The 24,225-nt window shown below is 32.5% G+C and overlaps 1 protein-coding gene across 1 annotated transcript in view; it reads right to left on the bottom strand.

The window, feature by feature from the left end:
- The window catches only part of LOC148950856 (uncharacterized), a 198,549-nt gene that overhangs the window by 156,932 nt on the left and 17,392 nt on the right, over positions 1 to 24,225 (bottom strand). The window contains exons 3-7 of the mRNA XM_089090933.1: positions 22,164 to 22,472; positions 20,927 to 21,235; positions 19,700 to 20,008; positions 18,485 to 18,784; positions 12,859 to 12,965 (exon numbers count right to left, since the gene is read on the bottom strand). Coding sequence (XP_088947059.1) covers positions 12,859 to 12,965; positions 18,485 to 18,784; positions 19,700 to 20,008; positions 20,927 to 21,235; positions 22,164 to 22,472 — 1,334 coding nt within the window. The remainder of the gene's footprint in view (positions 1 to 12,858; positions 12,966 to 18,484; positions 18,785 to 19,699; positions 20,009 to 20,926; positions 21,236 to 22,163; positions 22,473 to 24,225) is intronic.

Here is a 24,225-nt window from a genome sequence, read left to right as displayed (position 1 = left end):
ATATTGTTCTCGGGGTTTCTAAACGAATCCATAATTTGACATGCTCAATATTCCTAAAGACATAGTTGCTGGACTGTTCTACTAAACTAAACAAAAATAGTCGTCTCAAATTTTAAAAAGATGTTTCTGGGAAATAAATTGGCTTGAGGGACGGGTTGATTCCACTCCAATCTCTTTTACTATTAGAAAGGACCCTAGAACTTTTAATTTTGAATCAAATTAGCTTCTTTAAATGTTTCAAAGGCAAAAATAGTTGTCTCAATTTTTAAAAAGATGTGTCTGGGAAATAAATTGGCTTGAGAGACGGTTTGATTCCACTCCAATATCTTTTACTCTTAGAAAGGACCCTACAACTTTTAATTTTGAATGAAATTAGCTTCTTTAAATGTTTCAAAGATATTTCTACGTATTATAGAGTGGTGCTGCCTATGATATTGATTATATGCCCAATATATGTATGATTTTTTGGGAACAAAGCATAGGGTTGAAAGTTGTACATAACCACTTTCCAAATATTGGAACCATAGGGCTTTCATAGATGCTACAAATGACCTTTAGGGAATATCTTGCTTATGTAATTTCAGTAAACCATAAAACTTTGGACAAAGGCTACCTCGGGGTACCTTTTAGGTTACCCTTCACCCTCCAACTTTTTCTCAAATGACATGAAATATGCTTGTGGCTTGATTTGCTTTAATAATTGGGTACATTTTTGCATATTTTTTTTAAAGTAGGGTTTTAGTTTTCAGAAATATGAACATCAAAGTTTAAAATAAATCTGATTTTATTAATAAAATTTTCTTAGCTAGATTTCTTTACCTTTCGTAGGTGTGTATATGGTTTTATTAATAATATTTGTCATCAACCGGTTTTACAAGTTAAAGTACTCATCTTTTTTCACTCCCAACACTTACGACTGTTTTTCAGGAGCCTTCTGATAATAACTTAAACTAATAACTCTCTATTAACGTTTTCAATAAAATTTTTAAAAATTATTTCAAAGCATTTTTTATTTTCAAAATACAAAAATATTAACAACATGTTTTTCTCACTATTTTTACATAATGATTCAAGCCATTATCACTATTATATTCCACTGTCTCCTTTAAAAGTTCTTGTAGTGTATGTATATCCGTACTCACACTATATACTTGTTCAATATTATCCCTTATATACGCGTACAATTGAATGAAGTGAAGAGGGAAAGACAAACTCCTCTCTGTGTATGAAGGTTCACCAAATACCAGCCAAAATGCTGGAATGTTTTCTTCCTGATATATAGATTAAACCATGATTTCCAATAACTCTATTAATGTTTCTATACGATTTAAAAAAGTAATCGTAAATTATGAACATCACAATTTTAAGAACATCTGATTTTATTAATAATATTGATTTTTTTTTAATAAAGTTGGCTTTGATCCAAGCCCTCATTGGGTACATTTTTGCATATTTTTAATAAAGCTGAACTTTAATTTTTAGGAATATGAACATTACAGTTTACAAATATATGATTTTATTAATAACATTGATTTTTTAATAAAGTTGGGTTTGATCCAAGCCCTCATTGGGTACTTTTTTGCATACTTTTTTTAATAAAGTGAGGTTTTAGTCTTCAGAATCGTCAAAAACGGATTGTGCCCCTTGTAACTTAAAATTAAATATAAGTATTATGTTAGTGAAGTTAAACGAACCTAATTTTGGTACATTTTTGCACATTTTTTTAATAAAGCTGGATTTTAATTTTTAGGAATATGAACATCACAGTTTAAGAAACCTCTGATTGGACACTGAACATCTCATGGTTCAAATGTTGAACTTCCAGAGAATGGCAATAGCTTCTTAAATTGAAATATCTGACTCCCAATGTAAAGTCTATAGTCTTGGTTTAAAGACGATGGTCAGCAAAAGTACGTTTTATCGCGAAAATATTAGAAAATTCATATATTATAGAATGAATGACATGCAAAAAACATGAAATACTACTACTGCTACTACTAGTATCCCACTGCAACACAAGGACACCTGAGACCAATACAACTACGTTTATGATAATATTGTTTGATATGATTGACACAGAATATATTGGTCAGAAACATTCCTAACTGGCATTATTTTCAAAGCAGCTTTCTTACTGCTAGACGAACAACGGCGCGAAGTTCTTAGCTATAAATGGAACGTCAGATACAATACGTATAAGTACGAGAAAAAAAAGATGGAGTCCAACATTAAATTTTATAAATCGAAACGGCATTTACGTTAAAACCATAAGACCACATAATGAAAATGGCTATGAAATAAAACACGTACAAGAGGAAATTCAGGAAATAAGCAGTTTTTTCTGTGGGCAAGCTGTTTATGTTAAGGGAAACGTGCCAACTGATAAACTCTTACTAGAAAAATGTGATAAAGACAGCGTTATTCAATTTAGAAGACTTCAAATGTGAGAAATACCTGCATTCAGTACATGATCTGGAAATTAAGGAGCGACCCGGCTCAATAGTAACCGAAACTCTAAAAAACGGGATTTTGATACCAAAAGATCCATCAAAGGAATCAGATTTTAATGCTGATTTCAAGTATATAAGTTTTATCAAGTTTATTCCGACCCATCAAAAGTTACGTGCCTGAGAAAATTTTGGAAGATTTTCGAAAAAAGGGGAAAAGACCCCCTAAAAGTTATAGAACCTTAAGAAAACTCACAACATCAGATTCAGCGTCTCAGAAAACCCTACTGTAGAGGTTTCAAGCTCCTATCTGCAAAAATGTGGAATTTTGTATATTTTTTTTTTCAGAAGAAAGATCACGTATGCGTGTTTATTTGTTGTTTTTGTTTTTTTTTGTTATTGTTGTTTTTTCCCCATGGGTGATCATATCGACCCAGTTGTCATAGAATATCGTGGGAGGGCTCATTGAAACGAAAATTAAAAGTTCTAGTGCCCTTTTTAAGTGACTTCTTCAAAAAAATGGAGGACAACTAGGCCCCCTCCCGCGCTAAATTTTCCCAAAGTCACCGGATAAACAGCTCGTGCTAACAAACTATAAGGAGCGACTTGGACCATCTAGTTAAAGTTTTAAGACAATTTTTTTTTATTCAGTATAGTAGAACGGTCCAGCAACTATGTCATTGGGAATATTGAGCATATCAAATCCACAACTATGCCAAATTTTGATTTCATATAGAAAAAAAAAGATATCAAATATTTTTTATGAAAATGACTATGTTAATAAAAAAAAACGAACAAAAATTCATTTAATTGTCAGAAATTATAATTTAATTCCCAGCGGGCCTGGGAATTAAATGATAACATTTTATCTGATTAATATAACGGTTTCATCGTGAAAATTTCTGTGCGTAAATAATGGAAGACATTTGCTTGTTTTTCTTTTTCTTTAATAACATAGGTTAATCTAGATGTCAAATGTAGTTTACAGCTACTTTCGTTCACAATATAAGTCTGTGTTTGTTGTTTCTTAGAACAGGCTACATTGAACTAAAGATACATTAATCAGAGAATAGCAATGAATAGCTCAAACGTTGTAAGACTTTTTTGTTTTAATACTAACTCAATAATGAAATTCATGTTTGATTTAAAGTTCCAGTAGCTTTTTTTTAGATGAATTTCTGTTCGTTTTTTTTTAATTAACATAGTTATTTTCATGAAAAATATTTTATATATATTTTTTTTCTATATGAAATCAAAATTTGACATAGTTGTGGGTTTGACATGCTCAATATTCCCAATGACATAGTTGCTGGACCGTTCTACTATACTGAATAAAAATAATTGTTTTAAAATTTTAACTAGATGGTCCGAGTCTCTCCTTATAGTTTTTTAGCACGAGCTGTTTATCCGGTGACTTTGGGAAAAAAATGAGCGCGGGGGGGGGGCCTAGTTGTCCTCCATTTTTTGAAGGAGTCACCTAAAAAGGGCACTATAACTTTGAATTTCCGTTCCAATGAGGCCTCCCACGATATTCTACAACCACTGGCTCGATATGATCACCCCTGAGGAAAAAAACAACAACAAAAAACAAATAAACACGCATTCGTGATCTTTCTTCTGAACAAAAATTTACAAAATTCCATATTTTTGCAGATAGGAGCTTGAAACCTCTACAGTAAGGCTCTCTGAGACATTGAATCTGACGGTGTGATTTTTATAAAGGTTCTATATTTTTTAGGGAGTCTTTCCCCCTTTTTTTCGAAAACGTAAATTCGTTTTAACGTAAATGCTGTTTCGATTTATAATATTTAATGTTGGACTCCATCTTTTTATTCTAGTACTTATACATATTGTATCTGACGTTCCATTTATTGCTAAGAACTTCACGCCGTTATCCGTCTAGCAGTAAGAAAGCTGCTTCGAAAATAATCCCAGTTGAGGAATATTTCTGACCAATATATTCTGTGTCAATCACACCAAACATTATTATCATAAATGAAGTTGTATTGGTCTGAGGAGTCCTTATGTTGCAGTGGGCTGCTAGCAGTAATAGTAGTAGTATTTCATGTTTTTTGCATGTCATTCATACTATAATTTATAAATTTTCTAATATTTTCTCGATAAAACGTACTTTTGCTGACCATCGTCTTTAAACCTAGACTATAGACTCTACATTGGGTGTCACATATTTCAATTTAAGAAGCTATCACCTTTCTCTGGAAGTTCAACATTTGAACCATGAGATCGTCAGTGTCCAATCAGATGTTTTTAAACTGTGATGTTCATATTTCTGAAAATTAAAATTCAGCTTTATTTTAAAAATATGCAAAAATGTACACCACTTAGATTCGTTTAACTTCACTAACATAATCCTCATATTTTATTTTTAAGTTTCAGGAGGCACAATCCGTTTTTGACGATTCTGAAAACTAAAACCTCACTTTATTTAAAAAAAATATGCAAAAATGTATCCAATGAGGGCTTGGATCAAACCCAACTTTATTAAATAAACAATGTTAATAATAAAATCATATATTTGTAAACTGTAATGTTCATATTCCTGAAAATTAAAATTCAGCTTTATTAAAAAATATGCAAAAATGTAACCAATGAGGGCTTGGATCAAAGCCAACTTTATTTTAAAAAAAATCAATGTTATTAATATAATCAGATGTTTTTAAAGCTGTGATGTTCATAATTTACGATTACTTTTTAAAGTGTATAGAAACATTAATAGACTTATTGGAAATCATGGTTTAATCTATATTTCAGGAAGAAAACAGTCCAGCATTTTGGCTGGAATTTGGTGAACCTTCAAACAGAGAGAAGAGTTTGTCTTTCCCTTTTCACTTAATTCAATTCTACGCAAATATAAGGGATAGTATTGACCAAGTATATAGTGTGAGTACGGATATACGTACACTACGAGAACTTTTAAACGAGACAGTGGAATATAATGGTGATAATGGCTTGAATCATTATGTAAAAATATTGAGAAAAACAAGTTATTAATATTCTTGTATTTTGAAAATAAAAATGCTTCGAAATAATTTTTAAAAATTTTATAGAAAACGTTAATAGAGTTAATAGCCAAAGTTATTATCAGAAAGCTCCTGCAAAAAAGTCGTAAAGTTATTTTGGGAGTGAAAAAAGATGAGTACTTTAACTTGTAAAACCGGTTTATGACAAATATTATTAATAAAATCATATACGCACCTACAAAAGGTTAAGAAACCTAGCTAAGAAAATGTTATTAATACAATCAGATGTATTTTAAACTGTGATGTTCATATTTCTGAAAACTTAAACCCTACTTTATTAAAAAAAAAATATGCAAAAATGTACCCAATTATTAAAGGAAATCAAGCCGCAAGCATATTTCATGTCACTTGAGAAAAAGTTGGAGGGTGAAGGGTAACCTTAAAGGCACCCTGAGGAAGCCTTTGTCCAAAGTTTTATGGTTTACCGAAATTACATAAGCAAGGTATTCCATTAAGGTCATTTGTAGCATGTATGAAAGCCCCATCCTTCTAATATTTGGAAAATGGTAATGTACAACCTTCAACCCTATGCTTTATTCCCAAAAAATCATACATATATTGGACATATAATCAATAACATAGGCAGCACCACTCTATAATAGCTAGAAATATCTTTGAAACATTTAAAGAAGCTAATTCGATCCAGAATTAAAAGTTCTAGGGTCCTTTCTAAGGGTAAAAGATATTGGAGAGGAATCAACCCGTCTCTCAAGCCAATTTATTTCCCAGACACATTTTTTTAAAATCTGAGACAACTATTTTTGTTTAGTATAGTAGAACGGTCCAGCAACTATGACTTTAGGAATATTGAGCATGTCAAATTATGGATTCATTTAGAAACCCCGAGAACAATATATATTATTAAGTTAGATCTTTAAGAGTAAGTTGTGGGAGGATTTTGAACTAGCCAGAAAGCACTATGTGTATGCTTTTAGTACTACAACTACAGTTGCTGTAAGTAAAGACGCTTAGATTATTAATGTAAAACTTATAGGAAACGTTTAGAGGACGTTCCAATCAAACGAAAAAAATTGTATACATGCTAGTTTTCAAAAATGTATATAAGCAATATCATAGGCAGCATTACTCTATAATAGCTAGAAATCTCTTTGAAACATTTAAAGAATCTAATTTGATTAAAAATTAGCACTTTCTTCTTCTTTGACACAGTGACAAACTGTCTGCCTTCATTTCAATTAATATCTCTATTTATTTTTTTCAAACTCATATTAAAAATAAAATTTCAAATTAAATGTCCTTCTGAACTCGAGTCACAAAAATAATAAAAGAATAGAAAAAAAGGCTTAAAGTGAACGAGTACAGCCGTAAGCATATTTCTTGTCATTTCAAGAAAAAGTAACCTAAAAGGCATCCCGAGGTAACTTTTGGCCCAAAGTTTTACGGTTAACCAAAAATACATAAGCAAGGTATTCCCTTAAGGTCAATTGTAACATGTTTGAAAGCCCAATGCTTCCAATATTTGGAAAGTAGTTATGTACAGCCTTCAAACCTTTGCTTTATTCTCAAAAATCGTGCATATGTAATTCACTAGATTTAGTGGAAAAACGTAAACCTCCCTAGTCAAAATTTGTAATAAGTATTCAATGTATTTTTAGCTTCGTAATTCTTTTATCAACAAAAAAATGGTCTCCCTATGAGAGCAATGCTATCCAGATTATCAGCAAACATTTATGTAGAACGCCTTGAAAATTGAGCCGTAAATTCATATTTTTTAAAACATATCTATTGGGGGTGTTATATGGATGATGTAATATCACTCTGGAATTATGGGGAAAGTGGACTTAGGGGCTTTCTAGATCACCTCAATACATATGATCGAAATTTAGAATTGACCTTAAAAATTTAAAAATGCAAATAAATTATCGTTTCTGGATGTATTAATTATTCATAGCATTGATAAACTGGATTTTACAATTTACAGAAAACCCACACAAAATAATTGATAACTACATTTTAAATCCAATCAGTCTTCCCCCCACAAGTTAAAGGAGGTGTTGTTACATCTCATTTCAATCATTCCCTAAACCTTTGCTTTGATTCCTACATCATAGATGAACTAAATTTTATTAGAGCCATTAGCGAACACAGAATAATAAACTATTCAACGTTTCACGAACGTCTTCAAACTGTATCTTTACCGCCTTTAAATTAGTCGGTCCAAAATGTTTTTGGAAATAGACTTTTTCGTTGTGTCTTAATTTTTGTAGTGACGAAAACTTCTTTTAATATAGATTTTATTGCTGGATATTTGCATGAATAGTTGAAGTATCTAAGGTTTGTAAATAGAACAGTCAAATGAGGAAATATTTAGGCCACGGAGAGACTTTTTAAAAAAAATAGTAACAGACTAAATGACAAATCTGATAATGTGAGGTAAAAAATATCGGAATTAGATATTCATAGCATCTGCTTGTCTAAGTGTCGAAAGATGAGGTCAGAGATGACGTTCTGACACCTTTTTTCTTACACATTTTTAACTTTTAATGGAGCCTTTATATTGAAAATTGGGGGTATTCTCAAAAAAAAGTTGGAGGAAGGGGCCCTTAGGAGGTTGGGGGCCTTAGAAGGTTAGGGTCATTGGTGCTTGCGGTCCTTGATGGTTCAAATCCATAATCGTCTCACTAATCCTATATTGTTTACTTGTCTATTATAGCGACCACAGTCGAGAAGTAATGGCAGGTCATCTTGATGAGTCTATTACTTTCAACTTTTTTAGCGTTAAGTCAAAAATTTATATCTCTTTTATTGCATATTTTATATTGACAACCCTGCTCGATGGTATCGTCTCACTATTCCCATATTGTGTACTTGTCTATTATAGCAACCATAGTCGATAAGTAAAGCCAAGTCATCTTGATGAGTCTATTACTTTCAATTTTTTTAGCGTTAACTCAAAAATTTATATCTCTTTTTTTGCAAATTTTATATTGACAACACTGGTCGATGGTACTTGTGTATTATACAGAGCACAGTCGAGTAGTAAAGCTATGTCAACTTGATGAGTCTATTACTTTCAACTTTTTTAGCGCTAAGTCACAAATTTCTATCTCTTTAGAGTCCCGCTTAATATTCTAGCATTTATGACATGTTTCAAAGCTAACATTCCAAGAAAGTCTGGTCTGTGCAAACAAGCATGATCAATATATACAACGCCCCACATGCCATAGCAAATAAAATGGCATTTGATTTAGTCATAGAAATTACGTAAATTCAAACAAACACCTCTAGAAAGTCTGGTCTGATGATGTCACATCGTCCTGGTCGTAATCTAACCCTGTCATTGACCTAGAAAGAGGCACGTGATCTTCTACCTACAAGGATTGTAGTCCTCTGATTAGGTGTCATCTTGTACTAGTCATATTCTAGCTCATTGGAGGTCAATGATCTTGTCCTGGTTGTATTCACTGAGCATGTTACGTTACCCGCGTTAGTATTTCTGACTCCCATGATTAGTCTAGAAAGAGGCACGTGGTCTTGTTCGTCCAGTTGGTCGTACCGTTAGTTGGTCAATGATCTTGTACGTATCGTATGTAAATAAGTCTTTCTACTGTCATCTAGAGGATGTATATGACTAAATTAAACACTAATTTGTTTCATGATTTTCAAAAGAGTTTATGTTGTTAAAAATTGCTGAAAAAGTTTCTGCAGCATATAAATAGCAGGCAAAACTATAAATTCTTAAAGGAAAACCGGAAAGATTCAAAATATTATTTTCTTTTTCCCTGAAAAAGACTACGTCAATATAAAACGAACAGAAATTAATTAAAAAAACTTTTTCCACAGAATAAGTTTTTCAAAAAAAAGTAAAGAACTCTTATTAAACCAAAACTGAACAAAAATATAATCAAATAATCTACCAAGCATACAAATAACACATATCAGTAGGCCTTTCAATAAATAAATGAAACCCAAAACGAACAGAAATTAAAATAAATAACAGAGTCAAACTCAAAACGAGCAGAAATTAATATGAAAAAAAAAATTCGCATGCTGACCAAAGGTCTGCGTTGCGCAGGTACCTATCTTCTGATTCAGTGCCTTCGGCCAGGAGTGCAATGCATGGTTGGGGGAAAATCATCCGACGCTTCCCGTGTTTTCCCCCAGATTTCTCCAGGTACCCATTTAGAGTCGGGTCGACTCTGGCTAAGCTTACAGGGTCACATAAAATTAATATGAGTAGGGTTCAAAACCACTATGCTTTCTAAAAGCTAGAATATTGTTTGTACTTTACTGAAAAAAAATTCTTTTAAATGTTTTCAATTTATAACTTAAGAAATCAAAAATTAATTAATGTTTTAAGGAATAAATATCAGCATATGCATATTAAACTGACAATGCACATTCATTTGATTTTTTTTAGGGTCAGAAAGATTATAAATAAACCTTATAACTTGCCGCCTAAGCTGTGAATATGTGCTGCTTTATAATATGTGCTGCAAATACGTACTTTTACGGTTTTACACCAGCGCTTTCAAATTTTTTCTTCGTGGCACCCTTGTCTGGTGCACAGAAAAATCACGGCAGAGCAGAAGTCTTTTTAGTTGAATAAAAAATAGGAAAAGACGAAAAAATGGTGAAAGTTTTTGTTAAATTGTTTTAATGCGACGAACAAAAACCTTAAGATGACTATGTCATTATGTGTTTATATTTTTGGGCAGTTTAATCAACTGCCAAATAGCCAACCCTCATGGTAACTTATCCAGATAGTTTTCTTATGTACGCTTAAATTAAAAATACGTATTCAGAAAGTTTTCAGAAGAGCTTTTCTGTACTTCAGCCTTGTTTTCCGAATAGATCTGCACCCAAAACTCTCCTTGGCTTCTTCCACAATGTTTTTGGGTTAAACTGTTGTCTTGACCAGTCTTGCTGGATTATGAAGTATTTGATTTGTCTTTTTGATTCATTTTTCTGATATTTCTTCATCTTTCTTTTACATCTTTCTGATATTTATTCGCCTTTACTATGTTTCAGTTCGCAGAAAATGGATTTTTATCCAATTGCTATGTCACCTAAAATGGTGTCTACAAAATCGTCAAATATGCTGTCTTCTAGACCTTGCAAGTGATTCCTTGGAAGAAGGTGATTTGGAAAACTGTTTTCCAACATCAAAGAAGCTTGGAAACAGATGTTGTTTGAGAAGGAGAAGCAATCCAACGGAGCTCTTCTAAAGCACTTTACAGAAGTGTGCTTGTCTCATTTTTTGATTAGTCTTTGTGACCAAACAAAGTTTGAGATGTCTAAATTAGCTTGCTTATTATTGTATTTTACACCTGTGTATCCTTTTCTATTTGACACCTGTATAATTGTTTCATCACATCTGGACTTAACACGCTTCAAGGAAGGTATTGATATTTTTGACAGTAGTGTGGGGCTGACCATCCTTTGCAACGCGTAAACTGACGGTAAATAGAACCCCAGATGTGTTTTTTTTTTCAAAATCTTAGAAATCTTTGTTCTTGTAACAGACGTAAAATTCTTGGCTGTATTTGGACATAACATGCAACTTACGACGTGCTTCACGTCAGGTTTAATCAGCGCCAGTAATAGGGACTACCAGCTACATAGGAGTTACCATCTTTTAAAATATGTAAATTGAAGATAATTTGAGCTTTAACTTCGTTTTCATTTTCGATTCTTTAAAATTTCTGCACCATTGTTGGTCCTGCTTTAAAAGACAAAGTGTAGTGTTTGAAGACATCCCCCTTCTTACGTAATCAATCAAATTGACTTCATTACAGATAAATTTTTTTATACTGGGGAGTGAATGCAACTTAACTTCTAAATACTAAGTGTCTGCATACATTTTTTAATAATTTCATGATTTTTGGCTGAATCATCTTGCTTACTAACGTGAAGCTCGTAGCGAAAGCACTCACGGCAGCCCAGGGTTCCGTGACACATAGTCTGAGAGTAACTACTTTAGAGTAATTAATTAAAAAAACTTTTTCCACAAAATAAGTTTTTCAAAGAAAAGTAGAACTCCATTAAACAAAAAATGAGTAAAAATAAAATCAAATAATCTACCAAGCATAAAACTACCTCAAATCCGAATAGATAAATAAATGAAATCCAAAACGAACAGAAATTACAATAAATAACGGAGTCAAACTCAAAACGCGCAGAAATTAACATAAGTTGGGTTCGAAACCCCTTTGCCTTCCCTAGGCCAGAACATAATTTGCACTTTACTGAAAAAATATAAATGTTTTTACTTTTATAACGTTAATAAATCAAATAATATTTACAATGTAATTACTAAATATCAGTATATGTATATTAAACTGACAATGCACATTCATTTGTATTTTTTCAGTAAAGTGCAGATTTTGTTCTGGCCTTGGGAAGGCATAGGGGTTTTGCGTCCAACTTAGTACCCGTCTTTAGCACCAGTCTTTAGCACCAAATCTGAATTGGGTGCAACAATGAGAAGCAAACAATTCAAAAGAAACAAATAGAAAAGGGTTTTCAACTAAAGTAAGGAGCAAGTTTAAAACATAAAATAAATATAAATTACTTCGTATACAAGGGGGATCTCCCCCTTCTCAACACCTTGTTCATTAAACAAAAATATATTTAGTGCTTTGAAAAAGTTTATCTTTCCAATTGCAAATTTTGTTTAAAATTTGGAAAAAAAAGCCAAACTTCATAGTAAAGCGCAAGAAGCTAAGGAGACAGTCCGCTTCATACAAAGAATAATCTTTTCAGATATGTTTCAAATCTGTTTCTTGCTTTCAGTTGAAAAGCTCTTTTTATTTAATTTCTGATTGGTTCCCAAATCATACCCAGGCCTAACCAAAATATTCCACCCTCCGGTCACTGAATCTTAAAAAGGGCACTAGAACTTCTGATTACCAATCCAACCAGTCCCCTCCAAACAAACAAATAAAACCAAAAAGAAGTAAAAATACGTGAAAGGATAGGAAAGAAATCAAGGAAAAGAAAAAAGTTTATAACTAACAAGTATGTAAAATAGTAACTAGAAACAAAAGGCAAACTGAGAGAAATTGAAGAAATGAATAAAGAGACAAAAATTAGAAAGAGGACAAACAACAAAGATGACGAAATGATAAAATTTGAAAATATGATAAATACCTTAACAGTTACTTCTACTAAGACAGGCACAAAGTTCTTTGACTTAGTCTCAGGCTCGTATCCAGCGAGTTCCGATTTAGAAGCACCACCTTTCTACTAAAAACACCGTCCTTCCTAAAACACCATCTGCTGCTTCAAAATCCACCCACCCGTTTTGCTTACAAAGGCAAAATGTAATAGCCTAGAGGAGGTCCCAATATCATGTAAACATAATAAACGTTTGGCATAAAATTTTCATTGGAATATCAGACACTTACGATAGAAATAAGCTCATCTGATGACCTTTGACTCGTCAATCTATGTGAAGATGATCTCTGGATGTTACTCGTCCCTGTTGAAGTGGGGTGTTCAGTTTTTGAAATGCCTGATAAAATAAAATGACTAAAAATAAGGTTATTAGTAATTTACTATAAAACTTGTGATAGAAACTGCATGTGCATGGGGGAGGATGTTAATCTCCATCCTAAGTTAGGTCCAAAGGAGACTTCAGTAAAACAAAACAAAATTAGCCTGAAAAAAACTTAGTTAGGTCCAATATCCCGACGCGCCTTAAAAATCTTCTGACAAGTCCTCCATACGAATTCTGGTTTTGTTGATAAGATGTGATGGAAGTACCCAAGAACAATATGTGCTGATAAGCTGTTTGTGCATTAGAGGCATAAAAAGGCAAGAAGGCAGGGAATAAAGAGGCAAGTTTTTCAAGATTGTGGCACCTTCGCTGTTAGCCATTGTTTTCGATTGCACTGTTAAATTTTGTTGTCAAAGATAGTCCCAATTATTTCAGTCTTGGAATCTAAGAAAGTCCTGCATAAACCAACAGCTTCAGGTAGCCGTCAGAAACAATTTGTCGTAGATAGTCAATTAAATAAAAAAAACAAGTTTTTTTAACTGAAAGTAAGGAACGACGTTAAAACTTAAAACGAACAGAAATTATTCCGTATATGAAAGGGGCTGTCCCCTCCTCAACGCCTCGCTCTTTACACTAAAGTTTTTTTTTATTGTTTAAAAAAAATAGAGTTGTGAGCAAGTCAAACTTTAGCGTAACGACTGAGGTGTTGAGGAGGGGACATCCCCTTTCATATACGGAATAATTTCTGTTCGTTTTAAGTTTTAACGTCGTGCCTTACTTTCAGGTAAAAAAAACTGTTTTTTTTTATTTAATTTTTGAACGTTTTTGAATTAATGCAGGTTTTGATTTTGGCTCACCGTACATGAATAATTAAAACAAAATTTGCATATTAATTTCACTTTTATTTGGTTTAATGGCTTTCTCGAAAATTGTTTAATTTTATTTACGAACGTTTTTATTAGTAATAAATATACATAACTTACGAATTAACTTACGTAACGAACTTCTATATTCATATATTTTTAATACGTATATTAGAGGGTTCGCACCCTAGTCAATACATTGCTCTTTAAGCTAAAGTTCGAATTTTGTTCCAATTCTTTAAAAATTTATATCACAAAATTAATCACAAAGGCCGTAAAATAGAATAAATAGCTCTTACGAAAGTACTACAAAATCTTTGGCTTAAAGAGTGAGGTATTGACTAGGGGGTGAACCCAATCATATACGTAATATTTTCTGTTCGTTTTAAGTATTGATGTTGCTCCTTAATTTCAGTTGAAAAACTTGTTTTCTTTAATTTAATTTCTTATCTTTTTTAAATAATGCTGGGAAATCTGGTGCCCCCTCCATAGCAATGCCCCTTCCCCCATGAAAAATTCCTTCATGGAAAGATCCTCCCAAATAACCCCTGACCAACAACCCCCCCCCACTACCGGAAAAAATCCCCCCTTAAAACGTCTGTATACTTCCCAATAACCAATACTATATGTTATCATTGGGTAAAGTTCATAACTTTCAGCCCTGCCCCAGGGGACTTCGGGGGATTAAGTCATCTTAAAAGACAGAGTTATAATATTTTTGACCATGCTGAACAAAACATCTATCTCAAAATTTTGATCGGGTGATTTTGGGAAAAAAATTAGCGTAGGAGGTGGCCTGGCTGCCCTTAATTTTTTCGGTCACTTAAAAAGGCAACTAGAACTTTTAATTTCCGTTCCAATGAGCCCTCCCACGATATTCTAGGACTACTGGTTCGATACGACCACCATTGAAAAAAAAAAAAAATAAAAAATAAAAAAATAAATAAACACGCATCCGTGATCTTTCTTCTGGCAAAAAATACAAAATTCCACATTTTTGTAGATAGGAGTATGAAACCTCTGCAGTAGGGTTTTCTGATACGCTGAATATGAGGGTGTGATTTTCATTAAGCTTCTGTAATTTTTAGGGGGTCTTTCCCTCTTTTTCGAAAATCAGCCAAATATTCTCTGGCTTATAACTTTTGATGGGTAGGAGTAAACTTTATGAAACTTATATATTTCAAATCAGCATTAAAAACTGATTATTTTGATGTATCTATTGGTATCAAAATTCTTTTTTCTAGAGTTTCGGTTACTATTGAGCCGGGTCGCTCCTTACTTACAGTTCGTAACCACGAACTGTTTGACATCCACTTCGTTAATAAAATAAGGTTTAATTATACACTTTTAAATAGAAAATCGCAAATCAAGTAGACATTTAAAAAAATTTATTTTTAAAGATAGTTTTTCAAAAAAAATTCAAGGGAAAGTAAAGAATGATATTAAAAATTAAAGCGAGCAAAAATGAAGTTATTTAATAAGTCAAGCTTAAAACAAACAAACACTACTATGAATGAACAAATCAAATCAATGACGGATATACATTAAAGTTAATAATAAAATTAAAGTGGGAATAAGATGAGTCTATTCTAAATAAATAAATGAAACGATTAATCAAGTTAAACTTATCTTAGAAGCTTAACTTAAACAAAGCTTAAATGACCTATGATGTGTAGTTATTTTTTTTTCTTCCATATTTAGAATCAGCCTAAAAAGCGGTTTTTTTTTTGTATTTACCACCATCAAAGTTTTCTTTTTGTAATTCCGGTTAGTGTATTTTTCAATTATTACAATCTTGATAGCCTATTATAATAATTGTTGGTACGGGTTGCCCTTCACTTACAGTTCATTACCACGGACTGTTCATTGTTTTTATTTATCTGATTGCTCTTCATTTTTTCTTGACGCTGGTTTGTTATGTTAATAGTGGCAATTTTTGGTTAATAAATTCGTGGTGGTGGCAGTCACCACAATAGCAAAAAACCAAACATGGGCTTCCATTTCTCTTATTAAAAAATTCGGGTGAAGGGCGCTTTAAATTGGTTGATTTCAGCAGACTCAAAGGTAATTCTTTAGATAAAAATTGCTCAAATTTTTGTATTGGGGGCCTTGGATACATTTTGAGAACCAAATAAAGCACTTTCGTCATCGGCTTTAATAAGTGATCTTGTGTTTAAAGTAGTCTGGTGAGTAAGTGGCCATTTACTTCAGTAAGTGGCCTTCAGCATAGAGCACAGGCTATACTGTCCCAGTTATGACTTTGCTATTTTATGTATAGGAAATCCCTGCATGATTTTGTTTCACCAAGTTGACAAGTCCATTATTTGATAAATATGTACTTCAAAGATATGCATGTGTGTAGGCCCATAACAGCATGGGCCTCAAATTAGAATGAGCAAATTGAACAATCCTTAGAAACTAGTATTGGTGGAAATCAAACAAACTTTTTGGAAATCCCAAAAAAACTCCCTGAAAGAAGCACAAATCTCGACAAAAGTGAGAATTGGAAGGGTTACTTTCGAGGGACATGGATCTTAGGACCATGCAAATCCTTCTATGAAATTGAAAATCCGTTTATGAATTTGATTTCAATAGGATCTAACATGTTCACCCTTTTTTTAAACTCGTGCTGGTGAATTTTTAGTTTATTTTTGTTTTATTTCGGACATCTTTGTTGCACTACTAACCTCAAATTTATTATTTAAACTCAAAAAGGTTGTTTTGTTGGTACAATTTCTTTTAGTAATTAACTAAAAAAAACTATTTTTTTTAACTGAAAGTAAGGAGCGACATTAAAACTTAGAGGCATAAGAGGCATAGAGGCAGAAGGCAGGGAATAAAGAGGCAAGTTTTTCAAGATTGCGGCACCTTCGCTGTTAGCCATTGCTTTTTGATTGCACTGTTAAATTTTGTAGCCAAAGATAGTCCCAATTATTTCAGTCTTGGAATCCAAAAAGTCCTGCATAAACCAACAGCTTCAGGTAGCCGTCAGAAACAATTTGTCGTAGATAGTCAATTAAATAAAAAAAAACAAGTTTTTTTAACTGAAAGTAAGGAACGACGTTAAAACTTAAAACGAACAGAAATTATTCCGTATATGAAAGGGGCTGTCCCCTCCTCAACGCCTCGCTCTTTACGCTAAAGTTTTTTTTATTGTTTAAAAAAAATAGAGTTGTGAGCAAGTCAAACTTTAGCGTAACGACTGAGGTGTTGAGGAGGGGACAGCCCCTTTCATATACGGAATAATTTCTGTTCGTTTTAAGTTTTAACGTCGCTCCTTACCTTCAGGTAAAAAAACTGTTTTTTTATTTAATTTTTGAACTTTTTTGAATTAATGCAGATTTTGATTTTGTTTCACCGTACATGCATAATTGAAACAAGACTTGATTTTTCATTTCACTTTTGTTTGTTTCAGTGGTTTTCTCAAAAGTTCTTTGATTATATTTACGAACCTTTCTCTTAGTAATAAATATACGTAACTTACGAATTAACTTCCGTAACGAATTTCTATATTCATACATTTTTAACACGCATATTAGAAGGTTCGCACCCTAGTCAATACACTGCTCTTCAAGCTAAAGTAAGGAGCGACATTAAAACTTAAAACGAACAGAAATTATTTCGTATATGAAAGGGGCTGCCCCCTCCGCAACGCCGCGCTCTTTACACTAAAGTTAGACTATTTCTCACAACTCTATTTTTCAAAACAATAAAAAACTTTACCGTAAAGAGCGAGGCGTTGAGGAGGAGACAGCCCCTTTCTTATACAGAATAATTTCTGTTCGTTTTAAGTTTTAATGTCGCTCCTTAATTTCAGTTAAAAAAAACTTGTTTTTTTTATTTAATATGCAATAAAAGGCTAGAATTTTTTTTTAAGTTGTTGCTCATTAAGAAATAAAATGCATTTTTCGAAAGTATTCAAAAAGTCTTTTTCCAAACCTTTTTTTTTAGGAAGAATTAAAAAAATTTAGCTTTCAATGAGAAATTGTATTTAAAATTCTTAGAGCTTTAATACATGTTTTGCTAGATAGTAGACATTACATACCATCCTTAAAAGATTGGGAATCTTATTTATGTAATTTATTTTAAATAATTTGATCATCAAATAATTTTTTTAGTTTTCTTTTTATGTTGATATCAAATCTTCTTTCTGGAAAGTTGCAGATTCAGATATATTTTAGTAGAAAAGCAGAAAAAACTACTTAGTAGTAAAAAAGAGAAAAATACGTTTGAAATCAGCATGAAAATTGGATTTTTTTTATGCATCTTTTAGTATTAAAATTCCGTTTTTTAGAGTTTCGGCTACTATTGAGGCGGGTCGCTTCTTAAAGTTTGTTACCACGAACTGTTTAATAGAGAAAAATTGGAATTCTGTATTCAATTATATCTAATTATCTAAATTTAATCATTCAGTTTTTGTTAGTAGCAAATACCTATCTTAAAAAAGTGGGGGAGGGAGGAAGAATCAGTCAAAATTTAATAAGAAACACGGGATACTCAACGGCTTTGAAGGATTCAACTTAAATTTGAAGGTGCTGCTGCATTGTAAAACCATATATCTAGCCAAAGTTTGCAAACTGTATGTTTAGCTAAAATTCATTAACCTAGAAAAGAATGTCTGCCAGACACGGACCAGTAAATGGTAGTTTTTTTTATATTTCAAAAAGTTACCTCTGCCAGTGAAAGTTTTTCCGTCTTTGGTGACTAAGCATATAAAGTTGAATCCATCAAGTGTATCGCTTGTGTCCTCTTTGAATACCAATTTGGGGTCGAGCCCATAGAGACGATTTGCAGAGTCTCTAGGAGGTTCAGGCACCACTGGATCGAACCTTGAGATTCGGTCAGCACATGCCTGATTAATTCCAGGCTCTCGTTTCGATGGACTTGAATCTTCAGGAGCCTGAACATTAGAATAAAAAGCTTGAAGAACCTGGGATGCCACATCATGCTTTGCTGCTTTTTTTGTTCCACCTTAAAATAAAAAACAAATTATAGCATTTTTGTCTTCATTTAAACGACTTGACTCGTTTGGGATGCTTTGATCCCATTACGACATATTTCTTGCCGAAGTAAATGCTATAAGAGGCTAGAAAAAAAATTAAGTTCTTGCTCATTAAGAAATAAAATGTATTTTGCAAAAGTATTCAAAAAGACTTTTTCCAAACCCTTTCTTAAGGAAGAATTAAAAGAATTTAGCTTTCAATGAGAAATTGCATTTAAAATTCATAGAGCTTTAATACATGCTTTGCTAGATAGTAGACATTACATACCATCCTTAAAAGATTGGGAATCTTATTTATGTAATTTATTTTAAATACTTTTTTATTATCAAATCATTTTTTTAGTTTTCGTTTTATGTTGATATCAATTTTTCGTTCTGGAAAGTTGCAGATTCAGATTTATTTTAGTAGAAAAGCAGAAAAAACTACGAAGTAGTAAAAAAGAGAAATTATAGCATGAAAATTGGATTTTCTTATGCATCTTTTAGTATTAAAATTCCGTTTTTTAGAATTTCGGCTACTATTGAGGCGGGTCGCTTCTTACTTACAGTTCGTTAGCAAGAACAGTTTGATAATGAAATTTTGTATTCAATTATACCTACCTCTAAATTTAATTATACAGTTTTTGTTAGTAGCAAATACCTATCTTAAGAAGAAGTGGGGGGGGGGGGAAGAAGAATCGGTCAAAATTTAACAAGAAACTTGGGAGACTCAACGGCTTCGAAAGTTTCAACTTTAATTTGAAGGTGCAGCTGCATTGTAAAACCATATGTCTAGCCAAAGTTTGCAAACTGTATATTTAGCTAAAAATCATTAACCTAGAAAAGAATGTCTGCCAGACACGGACCAGTAAATGGTAGTTTTTTTTTATATTTCAAAAAGTTACCTCTGCCAGTGAAAGTTTTTCCGTCTTTGGTGACTAAGCATATAAAGTTGAACCCATCAAGTGTATCCCTTGTGTCCTCTTTGAATACCAATTTTGGGTCGAGCCCATAAAGACAATTTGCAGGATTTGCAGAGTCTCTAGGAGGTTCAGGCACCACTGGATCGAACCTTGAGATTCGGTCGGCACAAGCCCGATTAATTCCAGTCTCTCGTTTCGATGGACTTGAATCTTCAGGAGCCTGAACATTAGAATAAAAAGCTTGAAGAACCTGGGATGCCACATCATGCTTTGCTGCTTTTTTCGTTCCACCTTAAAACAAAAAACAAATTATAGCATTTTCGTCTTCATTTAAACGACTTGACTCGTTTGGGATGCTTTGATCCCACTGCGACATAATTCTTGCCGAAGTAAATGCTATAAAAGGCTAGAAAAAAAATTAAGTTCTTGCTCATTAAGAAATAAAATGTATTTTGCAAAAGAATTCAAAAAGTCTTTTTCCAAACCCGTTTTTTTAGGAAGAATTAAAAAAATTTAGCTTTCAATGAGAAATTGCATTTAAAATTCTTAGAGCTTTAATACATGCTTTGCTAGATAGTAGACATTACATACCATCCTTATAAGATTGGGAATCTTATTTATGTAATTTATTTTAAATACTTTTTTATTATAAAATCATTTTTTAGTTTTCCTTTTATGTTGATATCAAATCTTCTTTCTGGAAAGTTGCAGATTCAGATATATTTTAGTAGAAAAGCAGAAAAAACTACTTAGTAGTAAAAAAGAGAAAAATACATTATAGCATGAAAATTGGATTTTTTTATGCATCTTTTAGTATTAAAATTCTGTTTTTTAGAATTTCGGCTACTATTGATGCGGGTCGCTTATTACTTACAGTTAGTTACCAAAAACAGTTTTATAGTGGAATTTTATATTCAATTATAAAGACCTCTAAATTTAATTATAAAGTTTTTGTTAGTAGCATATACCTATCTTAAGAAGAAGTGGGGGGGGGGGAGAAGAATCGGTCAAAATTTAACAAGAAACTTGGGAGACTCAACGGCTTCGAAAGTTTCAACTTTAATTTGAAGGTGCAGCTGCATTGTAAAACCATATGTCTAGCCAAAGTTTGCAAACTGTATATTTAGCTAAAAATCATTAACCTAGAAAAGAATGTCTACCAGACACGGACCAGTAAATGGTAGTTTTTTTTATATTTCAAAAAGTTACCTCTGCCAGTGAAAGTTTTTCCGTCTTTGGTGACTGAGCATATAAAGTTGAATCCATCAAGTGTATCGCTTGTGTCCTCTTTGAATACCAATTTTGGGTCGAGCCCATAGAGACGATTTGCAGGAGCTGCAGAGTCTCTAGGAGGTTCAGGCACCACTGGATCGAACCTTGAGATTCGGTCGGCACAAGCCCGATTAATTCCAGTCTCTCGTTTCGATGGACTTGAATCTTCAGGAGCCTGAACATTAGAATAAAAAGCTTGAAGAACCTGGGATGCCACATCATGCTTTGCTGCTTTTTTTGTTCCACCTTAAAACAAAAAACAAATTATAGCATTTGTGTCTTCATTTAAACGACTTGACTCGTTTGGGAAGCTTTGATCCCATTACGTCATAATACTTGCCGAACTATATGCTATAAAAGGCTAGAAAAAAAAAATTAAGTTGTTGTTCATTAAGAAATAAAATGTATTTTGCGAAAGTATTCAAAAAGTACTTTTTCCAAACCCTTTTTTTTAGGAAGAATTAAAAAAATTTAGCTTTCAGTGAGAAATTGCATTTAAAATTCTTAGAGCTTTAATACATGCTTTGCTAGATAGTAGACATTACATACCATCCTTAAAAGATTGGGAATCTTATTTATGTAATTTAATTTAAATATTTTTGATTATCAAATCATTTTTTTAGTTTTCGTTTTATGTTGATATCAATTTTTCGTTCTGGAAAGTTGCAGATTCAGATTTATTTTAGTAGAAAAGCAGAAAAAACTACTAAATATTAAAAAAGAGAAAAATATATTTGAAATCAGCATGAAAATTGGATTTTTTTTTATGCATCTTTTAGTATTAAAATTCTGTTTTTTAGAGTTTCGGCTACTATTGAGGCGGGTCGCTTCTTACTTACAGTTCTTTACCAAGAACAGTTTGATAATGGAATTTTATATTTAATTATGGAGACCTCTAAATTTAATTATACAGTTTTTGTTAGTAGCAAATACCTATCTTAAAAAGAAGTGGGGGGGGGGAGGAAGAATCGGTCAAAATTTAACAAGAAACTTGGGAGACTCAACGGCTTCGAAAGATTTAACTTTAATTTGAAGGTGCAGCTGCATTGTAAAACCATATGTCTAGCCAAAGTTTGCAAACTGTATATTTAGCTAAAATTCATTAAACCTAGAAAAGAATGTCTGCCAGACACGGACCAGTAAATGGTAGTTTTTTTATATTTCAAAAAGTTACCTCTGCCAGTGAAAGTTTTTCCGTCTTTGGTGACTGAGCATATAAAGTTGAATCCATCAAGTGTATCGCTTGTGTCCTCTTTGAATACCAATTTGGGGTCGAGCCCATAGAGACGATTTGCAGGAGCTGCAGAGTCTCTAGGAGGTTCAAGCACCACTGGACCGAACCTTGAGATTCGGTCGGTACAAGCCTGATTATTTCCAGGCTCTCGTTTCAATGGACGTGAATCTTCAGGAGCCCGAACATTACAATAAAAAGCTTGAAAAACCTGGGATGCAAAATCCTGCCTTGCTTCTTTTATTGTTCCACCTTAAAAGAAAAAATAAATTGTAGCATTTTTGTCTTCATTTAAATGACTTGAGTCGTTTGGGATGCTTCGATACCAATAAGTCATAATACTTGCCGAAGTATAGGCTATAAAAAGCTAGAAAATTTTTTTTTAAGTTGTTGCTCATTAAGAAATAAAATACATTTTGCGAAAGTATTCAAAAAGTATTTTTCCAAACCCTTTTTTTTAGGAAGAATTAAAAAAATTTAGCTTTCAATGAGAAATTGCATTTAAAATTTTCAGAGCTTTAATACATGCTTTGCTAGATAGTAAACATTACATACCATCCTTAAAAGATTGGGGATCTTATTTATGTAATTTAATTTAAATACTTTGATTATCAAATCATTTTTTAGTTTTCCTTTTATGTTGATATCAAATCTTCTTTCTGGAAAGTTGCAGATTCAGATATATTTTACTAGAAAAGCAGAAAAAACTACTTAGTAGTAAAAAAGAGAAAAATACATTTATTATTAGAATAAAAAGCTTGAAGAACCTGGGATGCCAAATCTTGCTTTGCTGCTTTTTTTGTTCTACATTAAAAAAAAAAAAAAATTATAGCATTTGTTTCTTCATTTAAACGACTGGACTCGTTTGGGAAGCTTTGATCCCATTACGAAATAATTCTTGCTGAAGTAAATGCTATAAAAGGCTAGAAAAAAATTAAGTTCTTGCTCATTAAGAAATAAAATGTATTTTGCGAAACAATTGTTGAATCTATCAAATTGAAATAATATTAAAGACTTCAAATCATAGAAACAAGACATATTTTCTCTTTTATTGCCTAGAATAAAACAACCGCTCCACAAGAATCAAAATCAGAGTTTTATTCTAGGCATTAAAAGAGAAAATATGTCTTGTTTCTATGATTTCAACTCTTTAATATTATTTAAATTTGATAGATTCGAAACTCTGATTTTGATTTAGTGGAGCGGTTGTTTTCAACCACTCCACAAGTGAAGTCATTTAAATGAAGACAAAAATGCTACAATTTATTTTTTGTTTTAAGGTGCAACAAAACAAGCAGCAAAGCAGGATTTGGCATCCCAGGTTTTTCAAACTTTTTATTCTAATGTTGTGGCTCCTGAAGATTCACGTCCATCGAAACGAGAGCCTGGAATTAATCATGCTTGTACTGACCGAATCTCAAGGGTCAGTCTAGTGGTGCCTGAATCTCCTAGGGACTCTACAGCTCCTGCAAATCGTCTTTATGGGCTCGACCCCAAATTGGTATTCAAAGAAGACACAAGCGATACACTTGATGGATTCAACTTTATATGCTCAGTCACCAAAGACGGAAAAACTTTCACTGGCAGAGGTAACTTTTTGAAATATAAAAAAACTACCATTTACTGGTCCGTGTCTGGCAGACATTCTTTTCTAGGTTAATGAATTTTAGCTAAACATACAGTTTGCAAACTTTGGCTAGACATAAGGTTTTACAAAGCAGCTGCACCTTCAAATTAAAGTTGAATCTTTCGAAGCCGTTGAGTCTCCCAAGTTTCTTGTTAAATTTTGACTGATTCTTCCTCCCCCCCTCCATTTCTTCTTAAAATAGGGTTTGGGGGAAAAGGGCGTGTTAGGACTAATTAAGCTTCTGTCTCCTTTGACTCTTTAAAAGTGAACTAGAACTTTCTATTTTCAATCAAATGAGCCCTCTCTGAAGTTTATACGAGTATCTCTTCTATAAGAACCATATATATCCCCAGAGTATAACTTAAAACGCCTGTCTCT

The sequence above is a fragment of the Artemia sp. Qi Xiang Cuo genome, chromosome 6 (assembly GCF_049724085.1).
Source record: "Artemia sp. Qi Xiang Cuo chromosome 6, ASM4972408v1, whole genome shotgun sequence".
In the NCBI taxonomy this organism is placed as follows: Eukaryota; Metazoa; Arthropoda; class Branchiopoda; order Anostraca; family Artemiidae; genus Artemia; species Artemia sp. Qi Xiang Cuo.
Note: the sequence above shows the minus strand (reverse complement) of the source record. Positions and strands in the feature narration are given on the sequence as shown.